Raw genomic sequence first — 22910 nt, 5'->3', positions numbered from 1 at the left:
TAAGAAAAAGAAATAACACAAACAACACAATATACAGGTAAACAACCTTAATAAGCACAACTAAAGTATTTCAAAACATTATCAAATGCTTCACATATGCTGGAAATGTCTTAGAATTGAGAGAGCACAAAGACCAGTCGAGATCTCAGAAGGGTGCGTTGAAGTCGGCCAGTTTATCTACAGAGTCCTGACATCCAAATGCTGCCCGATAACAGCCCTGCTACACACTCAGCACAGACAGACTCACAATGTCCTTAGATTTTTTTAATTAGCAAAAACACTTACAAAAATTCAGAAAAATATCAAAAGAAAGCCATTATAAAAAATACTCTTTTGACCGTCCCAATAGGAAGATTGCATCAAATGGCTAGAGTTAAGTTGATTAACAACATCTTGCAACATCAGGTGATGGACAGTGACATTCAGTGTGTGTTAAAACTGCGTGTGAGCAGGAAATCTAACATGCTGCTGTAGGATAAACCAATAAAAACTAAACATATACTATAATATTCCACCAACTATGTACACGAGATGGTGTGTCACCGAAACAAAAGGAACTGTAGCTAACAACTGAATGGTAGAGGTTTGAAGCCCCTGACATTCTCCCAAAATTTTGTTACTCAAATGTATTTGTGCTCGTTGAATGTATGCTTCATATTCAACATTGCACAGTTCTTGGACACATTCTAGATTTACATTCTACATTAAAACACTATTTTGCAGCAATTGAGGATAATTATCCCCCATTTTGTAAATACTTTGCATAGATTGGTGTGCACATTCCGATTTCGTTTTTGTGAGCTAGCCTTTCATACTTACGATTTTTCCAAATAAGCGTCAGAATTATTTGTACTACATAGGAAAATCCAACGTAAAATCTTTCAACTTTTTAAAATAATTTTCTTTTATTGTAAAAAGAAGACAGTGTTTTGAAATAATTACTGTTTTACATTCCACTAGTAATTTAGAAAACAACTGTTTCGTTGAAACGGTACACTAGGTCATCGTGGTAGCGCTAAATCAATAGCTAATAACATGACAGGTCATGAAAGAATTATCTGAGAATGATATGAAACTACAGATTTTGCATTTGTACTCATGATAGTGTACTACAGACGTTGATTATTCACTAGATGGCTAAAATACTAAACGCCAAAATCATGACTCTGAGTGGGACTGTGTTATGATGCAAAGCGTTGGCCGATTGTTTAGATACGTTTTTCTTTTGCAAAGCTTCTTATAGTTATTCCTTTTCAAGAATGCTGTGTTATAAAATAAGTGTAAATAAATAAGCTAATATTCTGCAGACACTGCAGTGGCTGCATACAGTGTGTGATCATGAGCATATTTGTTGCTTGATTAAGGTCGTACAGTATCATTTTAGCTTATAAATTCAGATGAATAAGGAGACATTCATCACAACCTTTGATGAGTTTGTTGTAGCAGGCACACCAAACCTTAAAATCAATGCATGCTACAAAACCTTTTCTTAGTCTTCACTAATAAAGATCTGCTTCTTTCATTTTGCACATTTACATTTCTCTTTAAATAGGTTAACAGTTATTACCTCTAAACTGCAGAAAGCGCTGTAATGAACAATCAGTAGAAACAAAGGAGGAAAAAAAACACACAGTGAACTCTTATTCACTTGATAGCAGCTTCAGCATTGAAAAGCTTTCTTGTTAAAGCTGTTGTGAAAGTACCATTTAAACTGCCAATTGCAAAAGTAATGCACAAGGTGTTAGTGAGTTAAGCTGACAATCGTGAGCTGGAGCAGAAACCTTCCAAAATGAACACAGGAGACGTTCCAATTATGAGCCCAATAAGTTTTTCCACCACTTCTGCACCACGAGCAGGTAAACACACGGCAGCTGGAATACTGGACAACTCAGGTGGTGGAAACAAAGTGTTTCTGAAACTTTATTTTGGACAAAGTCAGACGTTTTGAATGGATGTGCATCCATAGAGGTTTTCTATTACACGACCAATGTAGTACAAAATACAAGCCTGAATCTATTGCCCAGTTACGGAGATGGCCTTGGCTGTGTGTCCAGGACAGTAACCATGGGTGAATATTTAAAATGCTGCAGAAAGTACACCATATATACTTTTGTGTCAATCAACTAAAACTGTGTGTATGTAGGTTAAAATGTTTTTGAGTTTAAATATAAGAAAGAGACCAGAACAGATGGCCTGAAGGCTGGAAGGGGAGAGCCATAAGAACTGGCGTCGACATGAAACAACCCTACTGGGGATAGTTGTTCTGTTGCCGACGTTTCGCCGACCTCATTTTCTCAAAACGTGACTCCATCTCTTCGAGGACTTTGGGAGTGTACCGCACTACCAGCTTCACTGTGCCCTGAGCTGCTTTGAGTAGTTCCACAGCTTTCTCGTGGTGCTCACCTTCCACGCTCTGGAAAAAGAACCGTTAAACTGTTAGGATGCACACTAAACTGGTGTTCTAGGCAGTCCTTGCCTCTTTGAAGCAGCCAATCGCATTGCAGCGAGACATGTCCTGCATAGAACGCAAGTGGGTTTTATAATAACGTGTTAACTACTCTGAGCTCATCAGTATGGCACTAGTGATGTTGTTTTACGCAAATGACAAAGAGTATATGACTGTGACAACTGTTATACTATGTATCTACATGTTGGTACTGAACCATTTGGTTTAGTAATGTGACAAGTGGCCACCATCTTGGTGGAATTAAAAAAAAATTACACCTTGAACTGATCGCCAGCCAATCGCCGGGCACATTAAAACAAACAACCATTCGCACTCACATTCAAAGTGAAAGTGTCCTTTTCAAATCTGCAGTAGAAGGTGTTCAAGCTGTCAGCAAGTCCTTTATTGTTCTCTGCTTGGGGGTGGTGGTGGGAGGGGGGGGTCGCTTGTAGTTGGTTAGCGATTGTAATCCACGGCAGACTGATTTAAAGTCATTAGCGGTAAACTGTTTTTCTACCTTTACTGCATAATTTTTCTTTGCGATGTTAATTTCTTTAGTCAGCTGCTTTCTAGCGCAACTATACAGGTCTCTATCCCCACTTTGATAGGAGTCCTCTTTAGCCTGGTGAAGTTGCTTCGGTTTGGCAGTGAACCACGGCTTGTTAGTTATTGAACGTGTTAAATGACTTTGTTGGTACACACACATATTTAGAGAAACTGATGTAAGATGTAACAGTGTCCATATATTCAACCAGGCTGCCAGTTGACGTTTCAAAGACACTCTAGTCTGTGCAGTCTAAACAGCTTTGAAGTTGTAGCTTTGCTTTATTGGTCCACCTCCTCACTGTTTTTAGCATAGGCTTCGCACATTTAAGTTTCTGCTTGTATGTTGTTATTAAGTGAATTAAGCAGTGATCCGACATGATATATTCTACTGCCCACACTGCTCATTTGACTAAGAATGTTCAATTTAGGCGCGATTTAGGTCGAGTAGTGACACAAAAACGTCACAGTAAATTTTAGGAGGTCAGTTTAGAGAACACTGGAATTTTGGCATGTATGAGCTTAATAGTAGGCTTTACACGATCAAGATTTTTGGGGCCGATCAGCGAGTTTAAAAAAAGATAACCAATCACCGATCTGATCACAAGATGGAGGAATGTGTCTATTTAAATGACCTGTTCATTTACTGTATATACTATTTACTGTATATAATATAAAGGGTGTTCCATCGGGTTGAGATCAGGACTCTGTGCAGGCCAGTCAAGTTCATCCATACCAAATTCTCTCATCCATGTCTTTATGGACCTTGCGCTGTACACCGGTGCACAGACGTTGGAACAGGAAGGGGTAATGTTAGACTGTCCAAAATCTCTTGGTATGCTGAAGCATTCAGAGTTCCATTCACCGGAGCTCAGGGGCTAAAATTTTTTAAATTTCTTACATTGTGGGAATAGTTTGGAGATGCCCCCTTCCTGTTCCAACATTTATGTGCACCATTGCACAAAGCAAAGTCCATAAAGACACGGATGAGAGAGTTTGGTGTGGATGAACTTGACTGGCCTGCACAGAGTCCTGATCTCAACCCGAATAGAACACCATTAATTAGAGTGCAGACTTAGAGCCATGCCTTCTCATCCAACATCAGTGTGTAACCTCACAAATGCGCTTCTGGAAGAATGGTCTTAAATTCCCATAAACACACTCCCAAAATTTGTGGAAAACCTTCCCAGAAGAGTTTGAGATGTTATAATTGCAGAGGGTGGACGGATGTCATATTAAACCCTATGGATTAAGAATGGGATGTCACTTAAATTCATATCTGATTCAAGGCAGGTGAGTGAATACTTTTGGTAATATACAGTTGTGCTCATACGTTTACATACCCTGGCAGAATTTATGATTTCTTGGGCATTTTTCAGAGAATATGAATAACACAAAAACTTCTCTTTCACTCATGGTTAGTGCTTGAGTGCAGCCATTTATTATCAAACAACTGTGTTGACTCTTTAAGTCATAATGAAATCAGAAACTTCACAAATGACCCTGATCAAGAGTTTACACCCCAGTTTTTAATACCGTGTATTGCCCCCTTTCAATTCTATGACAGCTTGGAGTCTTTTGTGTACTTGTGGATGAGGCTCTTTATTTTCTCTGATGGTAAAGCTGCCCATTCTTCTTGGCAAAAGGCCTCCAGTTTCTGTAAATTCTTAGGCTGTCTTGTATGAACTGCACGCTTGAGATCTCTCCAGAGTGGCTCAATGATATTGAGGTCAGGAGACTGAGATGGCCACTCCAGAACTGTCACTTTATTCTGCTGCAGCCAATGACAGGTCGACTTGGCTTTGTGTTTTGGATCATTATCATGTTGAAATATCCAAGGACGTCCCATGCGCAGCTTCCGGGCTGATGAGTGTAAATTTTAGTATTTAGTAGTATTTATTTAGTAGTATTGTAGTATTTATCTAGTATTTTGTGATAACATGCTGCATTCATCTTGCAATCAATTTTGACTAAGTTTCCCATCCCTTTGTAGCTCACACATCCCCAAAACATCAGTGATCCACCTCCATGTTTCATCAGAATCAGAATCAGAATCATCTTTATTTGCCAAGTATGTCCAAAACACACAAGGAATTTGTCTCCGGTAGTTGGAGCCGCTCTAGTACAACAAACAGTCAATTTACAGAACACTTTGGGGACATAAAGACATTGACAAAAACAATTGTGCAAAAAGATGCAGAGTCCTCTAGCACTTAGAGCAGTTCGAACGACTAATATTGCAATAGTCCGGTGCAATGACCATTGTGCAAAGGGCGCTGAGACTTCAAGGAGTGTATGCGGTTTAAAGTGACGAGTAGTGCGATCATCTGGGACAATGTTGGTTGTGCAAATGTTACAGATACTCCTCAATCAGTGTGCAAATGGAGCAGATGCTACTCTGGCATGAGTGGCCAGTATATGCAAATAGTGCAGCATGGCGAGACAACTATAGTGAGTGCACAAGTAATACATAATTGGCCCCACAGAAATGTGACAACGAACTCAAGTCAAAAAATTGCCAGCTTGTTGTAATGGAATTATAGGTTAGGTGTTTAAGAAGTTGATCGCAAGAGGGAAGAAGCTGTTGGAATGTCTACTAGTTCTAGTTTGCGTTGATCGGTAGCGCCTACCTGAGGGAAGGAGCTGGAAGAGCTGGTGACCGGGGTGCAGACGGTCCGAGAGGATTTTGCACGCCCTTGTCTTAGTTCTGGCAGCGTGCAAGTCCTCAATGGTGGGTAGGGGGGTACCGACAATCCTTTCAGCAGTTTTGATTGTCCGTTGCAGTCGGAGTTTGTCCTTTTTTGTAGCAGCACCAAACCAGACTGTGATGGAAGAACACAGGACCGATTCGATGACCGCTGTGTAGAACTGTCTCAGCAGCTCCGGTGGCAGGCCGTGCTTTCTCAGAAGCCGCAGGAAGTACATCCTCTGCTGGGCCTTTTTGAGGACGGAGTTGATGTTGTTCGCCCACTTCAGGTCCTGAGAGATTGTAATTCCCAGGAACTTGAAGGTCTCGACGGTTGACACAAGGCAGCTGGACAACGTGAGGGGCAGCTGTGGCGAAGGATGCCTCCTGAAGTCCACGATCATCTCTACCGTCTTGAGCGTGTTCAGCTCCAGGTTGTGTCGCCCGCACCACAGCTCCAGCCGCTCCGCCTTCCTGTCGATATGCAGACTCGTCACCGTCCTTGATGAGGCCGATGACAGTGGTGTCATCTGCAAACTTCAGGAGCTTGACAGTCGGGTTCGCTGAGGTGCAGTCGTTCGTGTAGAGAGAGAAGAGCAGCGGAGAGAGGACACAACCTTGGGGCGCCCCAGTGCTGATGCTGCGTGTGGATGAGGTGGCCTCCCCCAGCCTGACCTGCTGTGTCCTGCCCGTCAGAAAGCTGTAAATCCACTGGCAGATGGCAGGTGAGACGCTGAGCTGGAGAAAGCTTGGTTGAAAGGAGTTCAGGGATGATGGTGTTGAACGCTGAGCTGAAGTCCACGAACAGGATCCTCGCGTAGGTCCCTGCACTGTCGAGGTGTTCTAGGATGAAGTGCAGTCCCATGTTGACTGCATCATCCGCAGACCTGTTCGCTTGGTAGGCAAACTGCAGGGGGTCCAGCAGGGGACCTGTGACACTCTTGAGGTGGTCCAGCACGAGACGTTCAAAGGACTTCATGACCACAGATGTCAAAGCGACAGGCCTGTAGTCATTCAGACCAGAGATTGCAGGTTTCTTGGGGACTGGAATGATGGTGGAGCGTTTGAAGCAGGATGGAACTTCGCACATTTCCAAAGATCTGTTAAAGATCTGAGTGAAGACTGGAGCGAGCTGGTCCGCGCAGACTTTGAGGCAGGATGGGGACACATGGTCCGGTCCTGTTGCTTTGTTAATCTTCTGTTGTTTGAAGATGCGTCTCACATCCTGTTCATGGATGGTTAACGCAGAAGTCAGAGGTGTGGTTGTGGTCGCGGGTGCGGCCGGGTGGGTGTGTGGAGTGAAACTGTCCTTTTCAAATAGAAGGTATTCAAGTCGTTGGCTAGTGTGCTATTGTTCTCAGCTTGGGGGGATCGTCGCTTGTAATTAGTCAGCGATTGGAATGCACGCCAGACTGATTTCGAGTCGTTCGCGCTAAACTGTTTTTCCAACTTTGCTGCATAGATCCTCTTTGCAATGTTCATTTCTTTAGTAAGCTGGTTTCTAGCTCGATTATACAGGGCCCTGTCCCCGCTCTGATATGCATCTTCCTTAGCTTGGCGAAGCTGCTTAAGTTTAGCAGTGAACCACGGCTTGTTGTTGTTGAATGTCCGAAATGATTTTGTTGGTACACAAACCTCTTCACAGAAACTGATATAGGATGTGACAGTGTCCGTATATTCATCCAGGCTGCCAGCTGAATTTTCAAAGACACTCCAGTCTGTGCAGTCTGAACAGCTTTGAAGTTCCATCTTTGCTTCATTGGTCCACTTTTTGACTGTTTTCACTGTAGGCTTCGCACATTTAAGTTCTTGCTTGTACGTCGGTATTAAGTGAATTAAGCAGTGATCAGACGAGCCCAGGACTGCACGAGGTATAGCACGGTATGCGTTTTTTACCGTAGTGTAGCAGTGGTCTAAAGTATTATTTTCCCTGGTAGGACAGTCGATGTGCTGCTTGTATTTAGGGAGTTCGTGGTTCATAGTCGGAATGGTGCACCTTTAATCGTAGGCTTTGTTGACTCCTCTCCAAATGTAACGTTTATGGTTGTGGCCAAAAAGTTAGATTTTGGTCTCATCACTCCAAATGATTTTGTTCCAGAAGATTTGAGGCTTGTCTCTGTGCTGTTTGGCATATTGTAAGCGTAATTGTTTTGTGGCATTGCCGAAGTAATGGCTTTCTTCTGGGGACTGGACCATGCAGCCCATTTTACTTCAAGTGCCTCCTTTATTGTGCATGTTGAAACATCCACACCACATTTTTTTCCAGAGAGTCCTGTATTTCAGCTGAAGTCATCTGTGGGTTTTTCTTTGCATCTCGAACAATTTTCCTGGCCGTTGTGGCAGAAAGTTTTGTTGGTCGACCTGATCGTGGTTTGGTTTCAACTGAATCTCTCATTTTCCACTTCTTAATTAGAGTTTGAACACTGCTAATTGGCATTCTCAGTTCCTTGGATATCTTCTTATATCCCTTTCCTGTTTTATACAGTTCAATTACCTTTTCCCGCAGATCTTTTGACAATTATTGTTTTCCACATGACTCAGAATCCAGTGATGTCAGTGCAAGGGTCTGTCAGGAGCCCAGAAACTCACTGAACCTTTATACACACACACTGTTTACAAGCAGACAGATCACAAGTGTGGATGGTTACCGTTAGTAGCCATTCAAACCCCTTTGTGGCAAAAGGTTTTTGTGTCATTCATATTTTCTGAAAAATGGCCAACAAATCATAAACTCTGCCAGGGTATGTAAACTTATGAGCACAATTGTAGTGTATATCCACATAGGAAAGAGGCCTGGGTTGGATATGAAAGAATTGTACTGTTCACACTGATGAAGAAAATCAGATGTGATTTGATAAAAAACAAAAAATAATCCATCCATCCATCCATTTTCCGAGCCGCTTCTCCTCACGAGGGTCGCGGGCGTGTTGGAGGCTATCCCAGCCATCATCGGGCAGGAGACGGGGTACACCCTGAACTGGTTGCCAGCCAATCACAGGGCACATACAAACAAACAACCATTCACACTCACATTCACACCTATAAGCAATTTAGAGTTTTCAATTAATGTGCATGTTTTTGGGATGTGAGAGGAAACCGCAGTGCCCGGAAAGTGCTTAACTTAAAAAAAATAAGTTTCACCTTTTCTGTTTGGCATCTAACAGCCAAGTCTCAAACAATTGTACATATTTTAAGGAATCTTAACAACTGAGCCGTTTTAGGTGTTTTGTCTGTTCAAAATCTTTGTTTTGTTTCATAAGGGCATTTCTCCAACTCACTCACACGCTTAAGGCTTCTTTGTACTCGGGCGGGCGGCGACCACGCTGAGGTCACTGCGGCTATCCCGCGCGCAGTTTGCCTTTATACTCGAGCGCAACCCACCAGTTTTTAAAATGTATTGCAGTTCTCCTCCAAGTCGTGGGTGTTGCTATGGCTGATATTGGCTCGGACACCACATGGTGCAGTTTCCTCTGCATTTTTTTTGGCCATTTCCGGTAGCCGTTTTTACTTTCTGTACCAAGGAACAAAGCAACAACAATGGCGACCGTGGAACAGTATCTGCTAGAACAAATGGCTAGATGACCAGATAATACGTTTAATTATGCTGCAAAATCGATCAAGAGGGCGGCAGCGTAGATTGTATGTAGAACCAAGGGGCACGCTGAGTACGTCATCACCTGCATGTGACTAAAATGGACCGTGTGCGCGTCAAGTGACGCATAGGGGCCGGGTGGGCCAATGCGTCGGTCACGTGATGTAATTCGGGCATTGTCGGCCGCGAGAGCGTGGGAGTATAAAGAGGCCTTTAGTCTCTTTCCTGCTAAGTTTCTACTCACCTCTGTCTGGGCTGCGGGCAGTCAGTGATCACTGCCTGAGATCTGATTTGATTGGCTGAAGGGGGTGGCTGAACTCTTGTGATTGGTCGGTACAGTTTGCCACTACCGTAAAGCCTGTAATGCTGTGCAGCTTAAAATAGAAGCCCCCTGTACAGTAGGTACAGAAAGTATTCAGACCCCCTTACATTTTTCACTCTTTGTTATTTGCAGCCATTTGCTAAAATCATTTAAATTAATTCCCCCCCCCCTCAACATACAGCACCCCATTGTGACAGAAAAAAAATTAATTGTTGAAATTTTTGCAGATTTATAAAGAAAAACTGAAATATCACACAGCCATAAGTATTCAGACCCTTTGCTCAGTATTTAATAGAAGCACCCTTTTGAGCTAATAAAGCACTGAGTTTTTCACACCTGGAGATCCTCTGCCTTTCCTCCTCGCAGATCCTCTCCAGTTCTGTTGGGTTGGATGGTGAACGTTGGTGGACAGCCATTTTCAGCCATTCAAGAACAGTCACGGAGATGTTCTGAAGCCACTCTTTTGTTATTTTAGCTGTGTGCTTAGGGTCATTGTCTTGTTGGAAGGTAAACCTTCGGCCCAGTCTGAGGTCCTGAGCACTCTGAAGAAGGTTTTTGTCCAGGATATCTCCGTATTTGGCCACATCCGTCTTTCCTTCAATTGCAACCAGACAGGCGGCATGGCGGACAACTGGTTAGAGCGTCTGCCTCACACTTCTGAGGACCTGGGTTCAATCCCTGGCCCGCCTGTGTGGAGTTGGCATGTTCTCCCTGTGCCTGCGTGGGTTTTCTCCAGGCACTCTGGTTTCCTCCCACATCCCAAAAACATGCATGGTAGGTTAATTGACGACTCTAAATTGCCCGTAGGTGTGAATGTGAGTGTGAATGGTTGTTTGTTTGTATGTTCCCTGCGATTGGCTGGCAACCAGTTCAGGGTGTACCCCGCCTCCTGCCCGATGATAGCTGGGATAGGCTCCAGCACGCCCGTGACCCTACTGAGGAGAAGCGGCTCAGAAAATGGATGGATGCAACCAGACGTCCTGTCCCTGCAGCTGAAAAACACCCCCACAGCATGATGCTGCCACCACCATGCTTCACTGTTGGGACTGTAGTGGATAGATGATCAGTAGTGCCTGGTTTTCTCCACACATACCGCTTAGACTTGGCTAGATCTGTACCTTGCCACAATTCTGTCTCTGAGCTCTTCAGGCAGTTCCTTTGACCTCATGATTCTCATTTGCTCTGACATGCACTGTGAGCTGTAAGGTCTTATATAGACAGGTGTGTGGCTTTCCTAATCAAGTCCCATCAGTATAACCAAACACAGCTGGACTCCAATGAAGGTGTAGAACCATCTTAAGGATGATCAGAAGAAATGGACAGCGCCCCAGTTAAATATATGAGTGTCACAGCAAAGGGTCTGAAGACTTATGGCTGTGTGATATTTCAGTTTTTCTTTTTTAATAAATCTGCAAAGATTTCAACAATTCAATTTTTTCTGTCAATATAGGGTGCTGTGTGTACATTGAGGAAAAAAATGAACAAATGATTTTGGCAAAGGGCTACAATATATCAAAGAGTGAAAAATTTAATGGGGTCTGAATACTTTCCGTACCCACTGTATGTCTTCAATCATAACCTCTCTTTTTTTGGCTATGGGGTGGGTCCGTATAGGACTGCTTCTGGAGCCGGACCTGGACCGCGGTCTGCCATTTAGTGACCACTGCCCTATGGGCTCAACTCGCGATTTGCAAAGGAACTCTGTTGTGGTTTGGTTCACACTTGAGCTGAAGTGTGAACGTTGCATGGACAAAGAGAAGAGGCCAACATTAAATGATAATGGAAAGCACTGGAAAATTGCAAAGATCGCAGAATTGCCCTCCCTTTTACGGCACCTCTTCGTGTCTGTAGATGTGTGCAGAGAAAATAAATACTAAAAAAGACGGGATTTCTGGTGAACATAACCAACCTTTGAACTGGAAACAAAAGATGTGTAGGTTACATTTAATATCGTATCACAGTCTGACTGCACTAGCTGCTAAACTGTTGTTGTATTAGATCAAACGTAACAAAATAAAGAATAAGGCTGAGCAAAAAAAATGGAGACCTTCTTGAAAGAAGTGAACTTACCACCCCATTGACAGAGAGAAGCTGATCACCTCTCTTCAGGCCACCGTGTCGGTCGGCAATGCCTGCTGGGATGATCCGTGAGATGTAAATGGGAGAGTTCTGCTCCTTTCCGCCCATTATGTTGAATCCCAAGCCTTCTTCTGTTTTAGGAAGTTCCACCACACGTGGGTGTGAGTGTCCCTCACTTGCTGCAAAAGCTGCTACGGTTGCCTACACAATTAGTGTTTCTATGTTATTATTTGTAATATACTGTAACATGGGGACTGTACGATTGTACCTTTGCTGTAGCATTTGCTCTGACTTCAGGACTGCTGTTTATGTCCACTGTCTCATACACATGCTCATAAACCTGTGGAAACAAATTTACCAAAGGTCAAGAAATACTACACTAAATATAGTGGCCCCTCCAAAGTCAAATGCCCCAAAAGTGGTACAATCTGGTGATCAACTAAAAATGTCTGGAAAATATGCTTTAAAAAATTCAAATCATCATCATGATATACAAGACAAAGGTGGCTTCAATTAGTATTTTTACTTGTATGACTGTTTACAATGTACAAAGCTACTTAAAACATTTCCCGTATAATTAATAAAGGTTTTGTGATGGCAACAGTTTGAACCTGGAACAAATGTATTTTTCATTAGTTCCCGTGGAAAAAAAAATTCACTTCAACCCTTGTCACGAAACAAACTGAGGCGGTCCCACTGTAATCAACACGCAGAGGAACAAGGCAAGTGAACTGAAACCACACCAACTGAATTATTCAAAACAATTACACTCCAAGCCTCTTACTTCTCTGACAGCATTGCAGAATTCACTCTGTAGGACCCTCTGCAGGGCCTGCAACTTCTGAGGAGGAACTTCCCCTGTCCTTTGAAGCTTGTCAAGCAGTTCAATGGCACGGTTAATATCTGTCAACAAACAAAGAACAGATACAAAAATAAAAAAAGGCAGTTTGGAAAATGCAAACTCAAGGACCATAAACATTTAGAGGAAACTAGCTAAGTCTTACAGTGTTTGCAGCAATGTTAAAAAAAAAAGTACAAAACATTTATAATCATTTGACAAAACCGAATGATCAACCTACAGTATACATGAATTGTGTGAAAAATTCCATCTTTACAATAATACTGTGGTAACTTTTGCGACTGCACTGCAAAAGAAGCTGCATATGTTCCAATCAACAATTAGAAACCTATTGTTAACGCCTCTCTGAGCGTGTCAATCAAAACTGACTAAATTATTAGGTCCAGTGGTGTGAAAAAGTATTTCCCCCTTCCTGATTTTTTGTTTGTAACACTTCATTAAAAAAAAGTGATTGCCCCCCCCCCCCCCCTGTTAAAACATAACTGTTTATCATACCCGAGTTAAATTTCTCTAGCCACACCCAGGTCTGATACTGCCACACCTGTTCTCAATGAAGAAATTGCTTCAATAGGACCTGCCTGGCAAAGTTAAGTAGACCAAAAGATCCTCAAACGCTAGACATCATGCTGAGATCTAAAGAAATTCAAGAACAAATGAGAAAGAAAATAATTGAGATCTATCATTGTGGACAAGGCTCTAAAGCCATTTCTAAAGCTTTGGGACTCTACCGAACCACAGTGAGAGCCATTATCCACAAATGGCGAAAACAGAGAACAGTGGTGAACCTTCCCAAGAGTGGCCGGTCGACCAAAAATCACCCCAAGAGCGCAGCGATCACTCATCCAAGAGGTCACAAAACACCCCACAACAACATCCAAAGAACCACTTTGGGAAGTGGAAAACTTGCCTCAGCATTCATGACTCTACCATAAGAAAGAGACTGGGCAAAAATGGCCTGCATGGCAGATTTCCAAGACGAAAACCACTGCTGAGCAAAAATAACATTAAGGCGTCTTAATTTTACCAGAAGACATCTTGATTTCCCAAAGACTGTTGGGAAAACTCTGTGGTCTGATGAGACAAAAGTTGAACCTTTTGGAAGGGAACAATAAGTCCCTGCAACTTATCACGGAGTACAGATACCGTAATACTCTGCTATATGACAGTTGTTGCTTTGCGGTCTCGCTATATTGCAGATTTTTATTTGTACAATTTGTACATTATTTTTGTGTTATCCATTACTCTTGCTCTCTCTCTCTCTCAATGTATTGTTTCAGCCTGCCACAATAGAGAATTTTTTAGAACGCTATATTTTCCTAAACACTACCCCGATAAACGTATAATTTTTTTATGCCACCGATATAATGACGTTATAGAGCATAATTCAAGTACATCCTTTTTAAGAACAAATAACTTTCAATTGTAAAGAACATTGAACTGTACAACAATAAATAGATAAATAAAATGGATAAATAAATCAGACTCAGGCTCTGCAAAAATTGCACTTAATATCAATCATTTGACACATAGGTATAGAGTCATTATCCACTAAAAAGACCCAAAAAATGTCAAAGCCTGCCAAATTTGAATGAATTAAAAAATAATAATAAATTAAAAAACACACCATGTATGAACTCGAAAGCATTTGGGCTCTGTCACTGTTTTTAAATCAGATGCCATACATTTTAATATCACAAATTTTTTTAGTCTTTATTTTTATATATTGAATGAATGTCGCGTCATGTACTGCATAATTTCTGCTCCCTCATTGCTTTTTAAAAATATTTGATCTCTCAATAAGCTTTAACCAGGTTAAATAAAGAATGAATAAAATGTCAAATAAGGCCCGCCCTCAAGCTGCTGGACTATGATGTGAGACCTTCACCTGTCAATTAATGATGCTGAAAATGGGTTCGCTGAAGTCAACTACTGCCTGAATATTGGTAACGTGTGCTGCTGTGGTTATGGTTTATAAACAGTTAACTTTCCCATGTGTGCATATTATGTGGGAAACACAATTCCGAGCTGACATTTTAACGATATCGCCGTGGTCTAGTGAGCTTTTTAGCTCACTAGCTTGCCAGCTAGTGAATGTAATAAACAGTTGACTTTTCCTTAAGCGTCCCAGTTTTGTGCATCTACGAAGCAAACGCAGTTCTGCCTGCAGCTTGCTGTGTGAGGGGGGCACGGCGGGTGTCACCACAACAATGAAAACGTAGAGTCCAGAAAAAACTCCCGTCTCCATTATATGGAAAGATAACTCGCCCAATTCAACCTGATTGGCTAGCACCAAGAAAGGATTTGTACTTTTCAACATCAACACACCTGGGCCTGATCCCGCCCCCCTGGGCCTCGATTGATTGGGTGGGGTCCTCAGCCGCCGCGGTGCGGCCACAGCAATTACAGTCGGTCTTTGTGCATGTAAAACGGTATCAATTCACTTTTATGTTTCCACAGGCCCACACCCCTTACTGCAACAAATAACTAATGAATATGGAAAACACTTGTGTATCCCCTCACTTATACTCTCGTCCTGTACACTTAATACACATCATTTACATAACTAATGCCACCACACTTCAGTTGTACAGTCGGGTTCAAGACCCTGGTCCTGCATGCGTCTTCTCCTGTCCTTGGCCTGTTCTATCTTGTCCTGTCCTTCCCTCACACAGTGTAGCACTACAGCCCAATGCAACACTCATATTTAACGCTTCATTGTTGTAGATAATGTAATGATTTACGTCACTCATCCTGTTTACAATTAGTGCTTTGTCTTTGTTTCTTTCTCCCTTCTAGAAACTTTGTTCTGTTCGACTGATCAAGTCTGATTCCAAATAAAGATCAATTATAATACCATAGCGGAAGCTTAAAAACTCCACTGTGACACAGTAAAACTGTTTTGGCATAAAACGGATACAGATTTTCCATTCTGCTTGACTTAACAGCCGAACAGCACAAAAAAAACTTTAAAAAAAATCGACACACACATTGGGCAGGTCTTAAACCATGCGTCTTCCGACGCAGAATGAATATGCTTCATTTGTCCCTGCTAATTTTTGTGCGTCTCAGACGCAGGGCGCACGTCAAACGAGATCCCTGCCAACAGTAAAATATGGTGGTGGTAGGGTGATGTTCTGGGGCTGTTTTGCTATTTCAGGGCCTGGAAGACTTGATAAAAGGAACCATGAATTTGGCTGTCTACCCATAAAAATAATAAATAAATGAATAAATAAAATAAAAATACAAAAATTAAAAATAAATCCTGAAGGTAAATATTTGGCCATCTGTTCGTGAACCTCAAGCTGAAACAAACTTGAGTTCTGCAACAAGACAATGATCCAAAACACACCAGCGAGTCCACTTCTGAATGGCTGAAGAAAAACAAAATGAAGACTTTGGAGTGGCCTCCTCAAAGTCCTGTCTCGATTGTGCATTTTGAGTGACGATGGAATCGCTGTTTTCCTTGTTTCACTGTGTTCGCGTTATTCACCTTACTACTATATAAACAATTACTGATGAGGTAGAACACGTGTCCTGGTTTTAATCATGACTTCGAAATTTCTAGAAAGAACAAGTATAATACTCTGACAACATTTCACAAATATATAGTTGACAAACCCCCTCAAAGAATTCTAGGTGAGTAAGGCCATTTTTCAAATCCATAAGCGCATCTTTATAATATTTTTCTATGCCTTTTACAATTTTTTGGGCGTACCGCTAGCCAGGTCCCTTGAAGTGACATTACTCTGACCAGCTGCCATGATGATAAATAATTTCCTGTCCGTCGTTTCCAACGCCAATTTCAATTTCAATTTTAGCTACTACAAATGCTTCTTAACTGTTTTCTATTTATTCTTTAGTATGCATGTTCACAACTTGTGGAGTGTTTGTTCATTTTCGACTCTAATTTTCTATGCTTGTTTGAGTGTCAAATTAAACCAACCTGACTGTCATCTGCAAACTGTTTGGCCCTTGACCATTATATTTTAAACCTGGACCCTTGGTTTTCTATAACTATTCAAGATCATTATTATATGTCATCTGTTTCTGTGTTTAGCCAGCTTTCCAATGATGCCAACCTTTTGAAAATGGGATAAAGATTAAGAAAGTTATGGACGTTTAACACTCAGATTCAACACCTAAAATCTCAACCCACATTGACTTTGCGTTAAGACCAGACATGCAAACACCAAAGGCATGAAAAAGGTGACAAAAAAACCCCAAAAACATTTTAGGTGGGGTCTGGGGGACCCCACACAGATAATTTTATTTATTTTAACATAAATTAAGCAATCGGGAAGACTCTGAAGAGTACAATAAGGCAAAAACAAAAACACATTTTCTTCATGCAGAACTTTTTTTATTTACAGAGCTCAAGTACATGTTTATGTACAAATTTAAGAATAAAATTAAATTTTCCTCATTTCTTTGCTTTTTTGTTTTGGGCTCTAAATTGAGCCAGGCCCATCTCCACCTGCACCTGATGCCTGCTTCAAGCTGCGCCACTCTTATTCTGGAAAATAATTGACTAAAATCAGTCTGTTTCACTTCATTTTTCACTATGGCCAATTTCAAAGGCTAATCCCAAATGCATCCTCCAGGAAAATATTAAGTACACAATGTTTCAGTTTTTATTGGCCATTTCTGAATTTGAAGTTAGTTCATTCTGTGTTGTGACATAATCCTTAACATCGCTCCGTCGTTTAATACATTCAACATTAACATCCGTAAACTAATTAGATAATTGTAGCTAGGCTTTACACGATCAGGATTTTTGGGGCCGATAACCGATCAGCGAGTTTAAAAAACCGATAACATGATAGAGGAATGTGTCTATTTAAATTACCTGTTCATTTACTGTACATACTTGTGTACCTAATTGCTCAAAAAATTATATTTACAAAAAATTATGTATTTTTGTTCTTCTATTAATGTCAGTGAGGCATAGTGACAGACAGGACAAATGAATGGTCTTCTATTAGATGGCAGGAAGTAAATACAGTAATTAATGTATCCACTTTTTGTGACATTTTTGTTTGTTGGTGTGCCGTGTGATTTTTCAATTGTAAAATATGTTCCTTAGCTCCATAAGGTTGTAAATCACTGCTCTAGTCAGATGGTGTATTCTAATCAGTCAGGTCAAACCAACATTACAACATGACAGAAATATGGGTCCTAACTTACTGTAATTAAATTACTTTATTTTTAATTAAATTACTTCACCCAGACCAAAACTTTAGAGCATGATTCGACAGAACGGCAGCATGTTTACGTCCAACCGTTCATGCTAGCAGTAGCTTGCTAGGCTACATAATGTTTTGTTCCCTGCTTGCGAGCCGTATCATATTAAAAGTACGGGATCATACCTCAAGCAAGCCTTAAACGAACGTCCTCTCGGATCAGCCCGGATCAGACTACAAGACAAATTTGCTCTGTCAAGATTGCACAATGTCAGACTACTGCAATAAAATCTTGTATTCCGATACCACCGCATCCCGTTTTTTTACAATCATTGGGCTTTATCTTGTCAACTCAAATGCGACCGGATACACTCGTAACTGTGACGACGACAAGAAGAGTGGATCGCGCCGACTATATTATGACGACAAAATGGGGAAAAACATGTGTTGGTGGTCACCGGTGCTCAGGACAAGATGTTTGTTTAAGGCTTGCTTGAGGTATGTTCATGTACTTTTAATACGATACGGCTCGCAAGCAGGCAACAAAAACGATATGTAGCCTAGCAACCGAGTGGTAGCACGAACGGTTGGACGTAAACATGCCGCCATTCTGTCGAATCATGCTCTAAAGTTTCGGTGAGGGTGAAGTAATTTAATTACAATAAAGTAATTTAATTACAGTAAGTTAGCACCCATTATTTCTGTCATGTTGTAATTCTGGCTTGACCTGGCTGATTAGAATACACGATCTGACTAGAGCAGTGATTTGCAACATTTATGGAGCCAAGGAACATATTTTACAATTGAAAAATCTCATGGCACACCAACAAACAAAAATGTCACAAAAAGTGGATACATTAATTATTGTATTTACTTCCTGCCATCTAATAGAAGGGCATTTCTTTGTTCTGTCTGTCACTATGCCTCACTGGCATAAATAGAGGAACAAAGATATATTATTTATTGTAAATATATTTTTTTGCGCAATTAAGTTTCACAAGTATATACAGTAAATGAACAGGTCACTTAAATAGACACATTCCTCCATCTTGTGATCGGATTGGTGATCTTTTTTTTTAACTGGCTTATCGGTCCCAAAAATCCTGATTGCTGTAAAGCCTAATTGCTTAGGAATTTTATGTACCGGTATAAATTTATGTGCAGGTACACTAAGTCTACCAATGATATAATAAGGTCTCTGACTGACCTCACCCCAAGTGAGGCAATATATTCCTCCCGTTTTTGGAATCACTGGCATGTTTGTATGTACATTGAGCACACATCTGTATTTATGTGTATTTTGTTTTTTATGGTTGTCTGTATATTGTGCGTGTCTTTTTACCTGGACCTTCAGTCTGTCAATAAAGATAACATATATAATATTTGTCAGGGTACCTTTCGCCCCCGTTGTCCCACGTCGCTAAGGTTGTGGTCAGTGACTGTGTTACTTGTGATCATAATTACTAGTTATCAAAGTACCAACATTTTATTGTATCTTCCAGCTTTAAATAATAGTCATGAAAATATGCTGATACAAACTCAAAACTAGATACGGCAAAGGGCGAGACTAACATGTTTACTAATAATGTGCGTCCCTCAAGCATAGTAACACGACCTAACAGCGGCTGAAGTCGGCTTTTCGTGGCTAGCAAGACACACAAGGTCCTCTTCTTTCAGTCTTCTTGTTGGAATTCATCCTAACCATCTTTAATTTCATTACTGCAAAACGTAAAATTATTGTCATTTCAAATAAACGGGACAGGCACTTCCCCTGACGTTTGCTAATTAGCAACGATACAATGTAACATGGCGTTTATCGCAAAACTTGGGCAGCATTCTCAGCTTTCAAATCAGATACACAACAAACTGATAACATACGCCCACTACAAAGTACAGTTCTATCATGACTACCTCGGCGTGCATTTAGTATTAGCATATGTACTTGGCTAACGCTAGTTTTAGGCTAAAACATTCCCCTCGACACAAACATTTCGAAGCTATACTAGCTAGCCAATTACTTTACCTCTCTCCAGACGTACTGGCTCCCCAAGCGACGCCATTTTCCTACCGAGACGCTGTTTGATGTTACGCTAAACGATAAATATGGGAAACTAAAATTGGTAAACCTCGCTGACGTTACGTGCTCTCAACCAAGACGATGAATCAGATTAGCTAAATTAGCAGGCTAGCTAGCGGCCCAGTGTCATGGTGCGTTCAGGGAGCGCTGGAAAACAAACAAGTTTGGCTTCTTAAAATCTAAATTGAAGTGATGTTACAAAAAGGATACAATTGGTTAAATGGCAATAACTTTGTTTATTTAGCAGTATATGTAATATTAGGATTCATTGATAACCTGTTTTGTTACTTTTCTTCTTAATGTGAAGTACCACATCAGTTGATAAATGCCCCAATCCTAGGTTTTGAAAATACAGTACATCATTAAATGAAACTCTGGCCTAAGAACCCGCCCCTATATATATAGAGAGGTCGGGTCACGGGGGCAGCAGCCTCAGCAGGGAAGCCCAGACTTCCCTCTCCCCAGCCACTTCCTCCAGCTCTTCTGAGGGAATCCCAAGGCGTTACCAGGCCAGCCAAGAGACATAGTCTCTCCAGCGTGTCCTGGGTCATCCCCGGGGTCTCCTGTATATGCATGGATATTATTATTATCCATCCATCCATTTTCCAAGCCGCTTATCCTCACAAGGGTCGCAGGCGTGCTGGAGCCTATCCCAGCTATCTTTGGGCTGGAGGCGGGGTACACCCTGAACTGGTTGCCAGCCAATCGCAGGGCACACATAAACAAACAACCATTTGCACTCACATTCACACCGATAGGCAATTTAGAGTCTTCAATCAACCTACCACACATGTTTTTGGGATGTGGGAGGAAACCGGAGTACCCGGAGAAAACCCACCCAGGCACGGGGAGAACATGCAAACTCTGCACAGGCGGGGTCGGGATTTGAACCCCAGTCCCCAGAACCATGAGGAAGATGTGCTAACCAGTCGCCCGCCGTAATTATTATTATTATTATTATTATTATTATTATTATTATATAGCTCAGTTACACAGTGACAAATATTAGAGCATGAAAACATCCACCGACAGACAACACTAAACTATGCCATCGATCGGTACCTTTATGTCTCAATTTTGCTCTGCAGACAACATTAAAGCACACCAAGTCAGGTTAGCAGTAGTATGTTAGCAAACTTACCTTAAAAATTGCAGAGGTACAATGCGATGTAAAACTTGAAACCTTTTCAAGCCTATTCTGAAGAGTTGCACTGCGGTGCTGGACAATTCTTCGGTAATTTCAATATTTCCAGCGGAAAGCGCCTACCAGACGTTCACATGCCACTGAACACCGAATGCGGAGGTGCCGACTGCTTAGAGCCCGTTCAGCTCTGGGCACAGGACTTCTGTGCCCCAAATTTTTGCACCCCAGACCGGAAATATGTCACGAAACACCACATATGAACGAAACAATTGTTCTCATAATTCTTGCATTAATATTTATCTTACTCATCTAGAAATAGATAACATATGTATCCAAATATTTTTATTTGATTATTTTCGTTTCATGCAATTTTTTCACGTGTTCTTGGTGAATCGTGGGGTGGCTCCCCAGTGCCCTGTATTGGCCAGGTGCCATAGCAATGCCATGGATTGAGCACTGATTTTGCTCAGTCTTCAAGACGGGGTATGCAGGCAATTTAGCTGCTGTATTATAAGAATTTTTCTTGTTTTTAATATTGAGAAGAACTGCCTTTTATTAGATGGTAAACCCTTCTGTCATGGTCTGGTTTACTTAAACGGGAAACATTACAATAATTAAACAGCAAAGTATCATGGTCAATTTTTATGGATTCATTTAAAATCTGTGCTGAGCCTCTCGGTGCTTTTGTTCAAGGGATTATTGGACTACATCCTGTGTGGGGGGGACTTGATGCTTTTAAGGCTTTGGCTGACAAATCCGTACTGTCCCTCAGGGATTTGTATCATTGAAGTTTTGCATTGTAGTGCTAACATTCACTGGTGTATCTTAAAAACTGCTCTTGCAGCAATGCTTTACAGCATCTCCTTACGACTGTATTACTGTATGTGTTGTAGGACATTCATCTAAAAGGGGTTATCATCATAAACTCAAACCTTTAGAACAACGGTGTGAATCCTTCCTCACATTTGGTGTCACAGTAAAGAGAGGAGGAAGCATCGTTTGTCTGGTCAGCGACATTTTCTCCAGCAGCTTGCTTCCCAAATTTCAAAAAGCAGGTTCCAATCCTCTTCTGGGATCAAACTTACCTTCAAGCAGGTGGCGATGATGGAAATTGAGGTGGGAGTATTGCATGCAATATGCACAACTGGTCTAACGTGTGCATTTTATTTAATTTTTTTCCCCCTTGTCTAAATTGTGGGAAATGTATCAGTTTGAATGTACCAAGTAGTGTTAGAAAGAGGTGAAAGAAAATGGCTTTTTTTTAATCAACTGTTCAAGGGAAAGTGTCAAACGTTTATCTCATAAAGCAGACGAGTCGGGTTTCCTTCAGATCTTTGTGATTGTACAGCTCAATGAATGGGCTGATGACTGATCTTTTGTTCAAGACATCATGATGGGATTCACTAATATTGAACTGTTGGTTTTAATGTGCACAGGTGTATGGGTGGGTGAAGCCTTCAAGCATGTGTCAAGAGCACCCAGAGCCTACTTCCACAAGTCGAAACTTGAACGTGCAGACACTTTTGTCATGAAAGTGAGTAATATTTCCCTGCTTATGGGTTGGTGGTGTAGGTTGAGTGACCATAAAGACTGCACTTGTGAACAGTATGACACCGCTGTTTTGTAATTCAACAATTTCTCTAAAACACTGAATAAACCCCAAAGCTGCAAGTACCTTTCTGATTCTGACATGTTTCATCAGTACACTTGTATCCATTGTGAGTCCCAATTTGAAATACTGTAAACAAAATCTAATCTGAATCATTGGTTATACAGTAAGTTAACTTACTGGTCAATTTGGCAGCTGATTGATGTGTCTTGTGTGCTTCAGCATTTGTGCATGTAACTAAAAGTGGAAGGTTGAAACTTTATCGACATTGGTTTTGTTTTTCAGTTGCCTATATTCATTTTTATTTCTTCAAATATTTCAGTTTAATATTGCAAACAACTTCACAACATACAAAATGAATAATAGTAACCCA

At 41.2% G+C, this 22910-nt stretch overlaps 1 protein-coding gene across 1 annotated transcript; it reads right to left on the bottom strand.

The window, feature by feature from the left end:
* Nucleotides 1–1907: 1907 nt before the first annotated feature.
* lin7c (lin-7 homolog C (C. elegans)) lies at nt 1908–19914 on the bottom strand. The gene is made up of 5 exons (XM_061670524.1): nt 19731–19914; nt 12453–12571; nt 11937–12008; nt 11660–11869; nt 1908–2413 (listed from the first exon to the last, which is right to left on the bottom strand). Exons 1-5 carry the CDS (start codon nt 19765–19767, stop codon nt 2246–2248), a joined length of 606 nt encoding a protein of 201 aa, XP_061526508.1. The 5' UTR covers nt 19768–19914; the 3' UTR covers nt 1908–2245.
* Nucleotides 19915–22910: the final 2996 nt, after the last annotated feature.

The sequence above is a fragment of the Phycodurus eques genome, chromosome 2, assembly GCF_024500275.1.
Source record: "Phycodurus eques isolate BA_2022a chromosome 2, UOR_Pequ_1.1, whole genome shotgun sequence".
Lineage (NCBI taxonomy): Eukaryota > Metazoa > Chordata > Actinopteri > Syngnathiformes > Syngnathidae > Phycodurus > Phycodurus eques.
This window is presented reverse-complemented; position numbering and strand designations above follow the sequence as displayed.

Coding starts and splice junctions, on each gene's coding strand:
- lin7c (XM_061670524.1), bottom strand. CDS start 19,767: ATGGCGTCGCTTGGGGAGCCAGTACGTCTGGAGAGAG. Junction 12,572..19,730: donor GCCAGTACGTCTGGAGAGAG/GTAAAGTAATTG, acceptor GTTTGTTGACAG/ATATTAACCGTGCCATTGAA. Junction 11,870..11,936: donor GAGCAAATGCTACAGCAAAG/GTACAATCGTAC, acceptor CTAATTGTGTAG/GCAACCGTAGCAGCTTTTGC.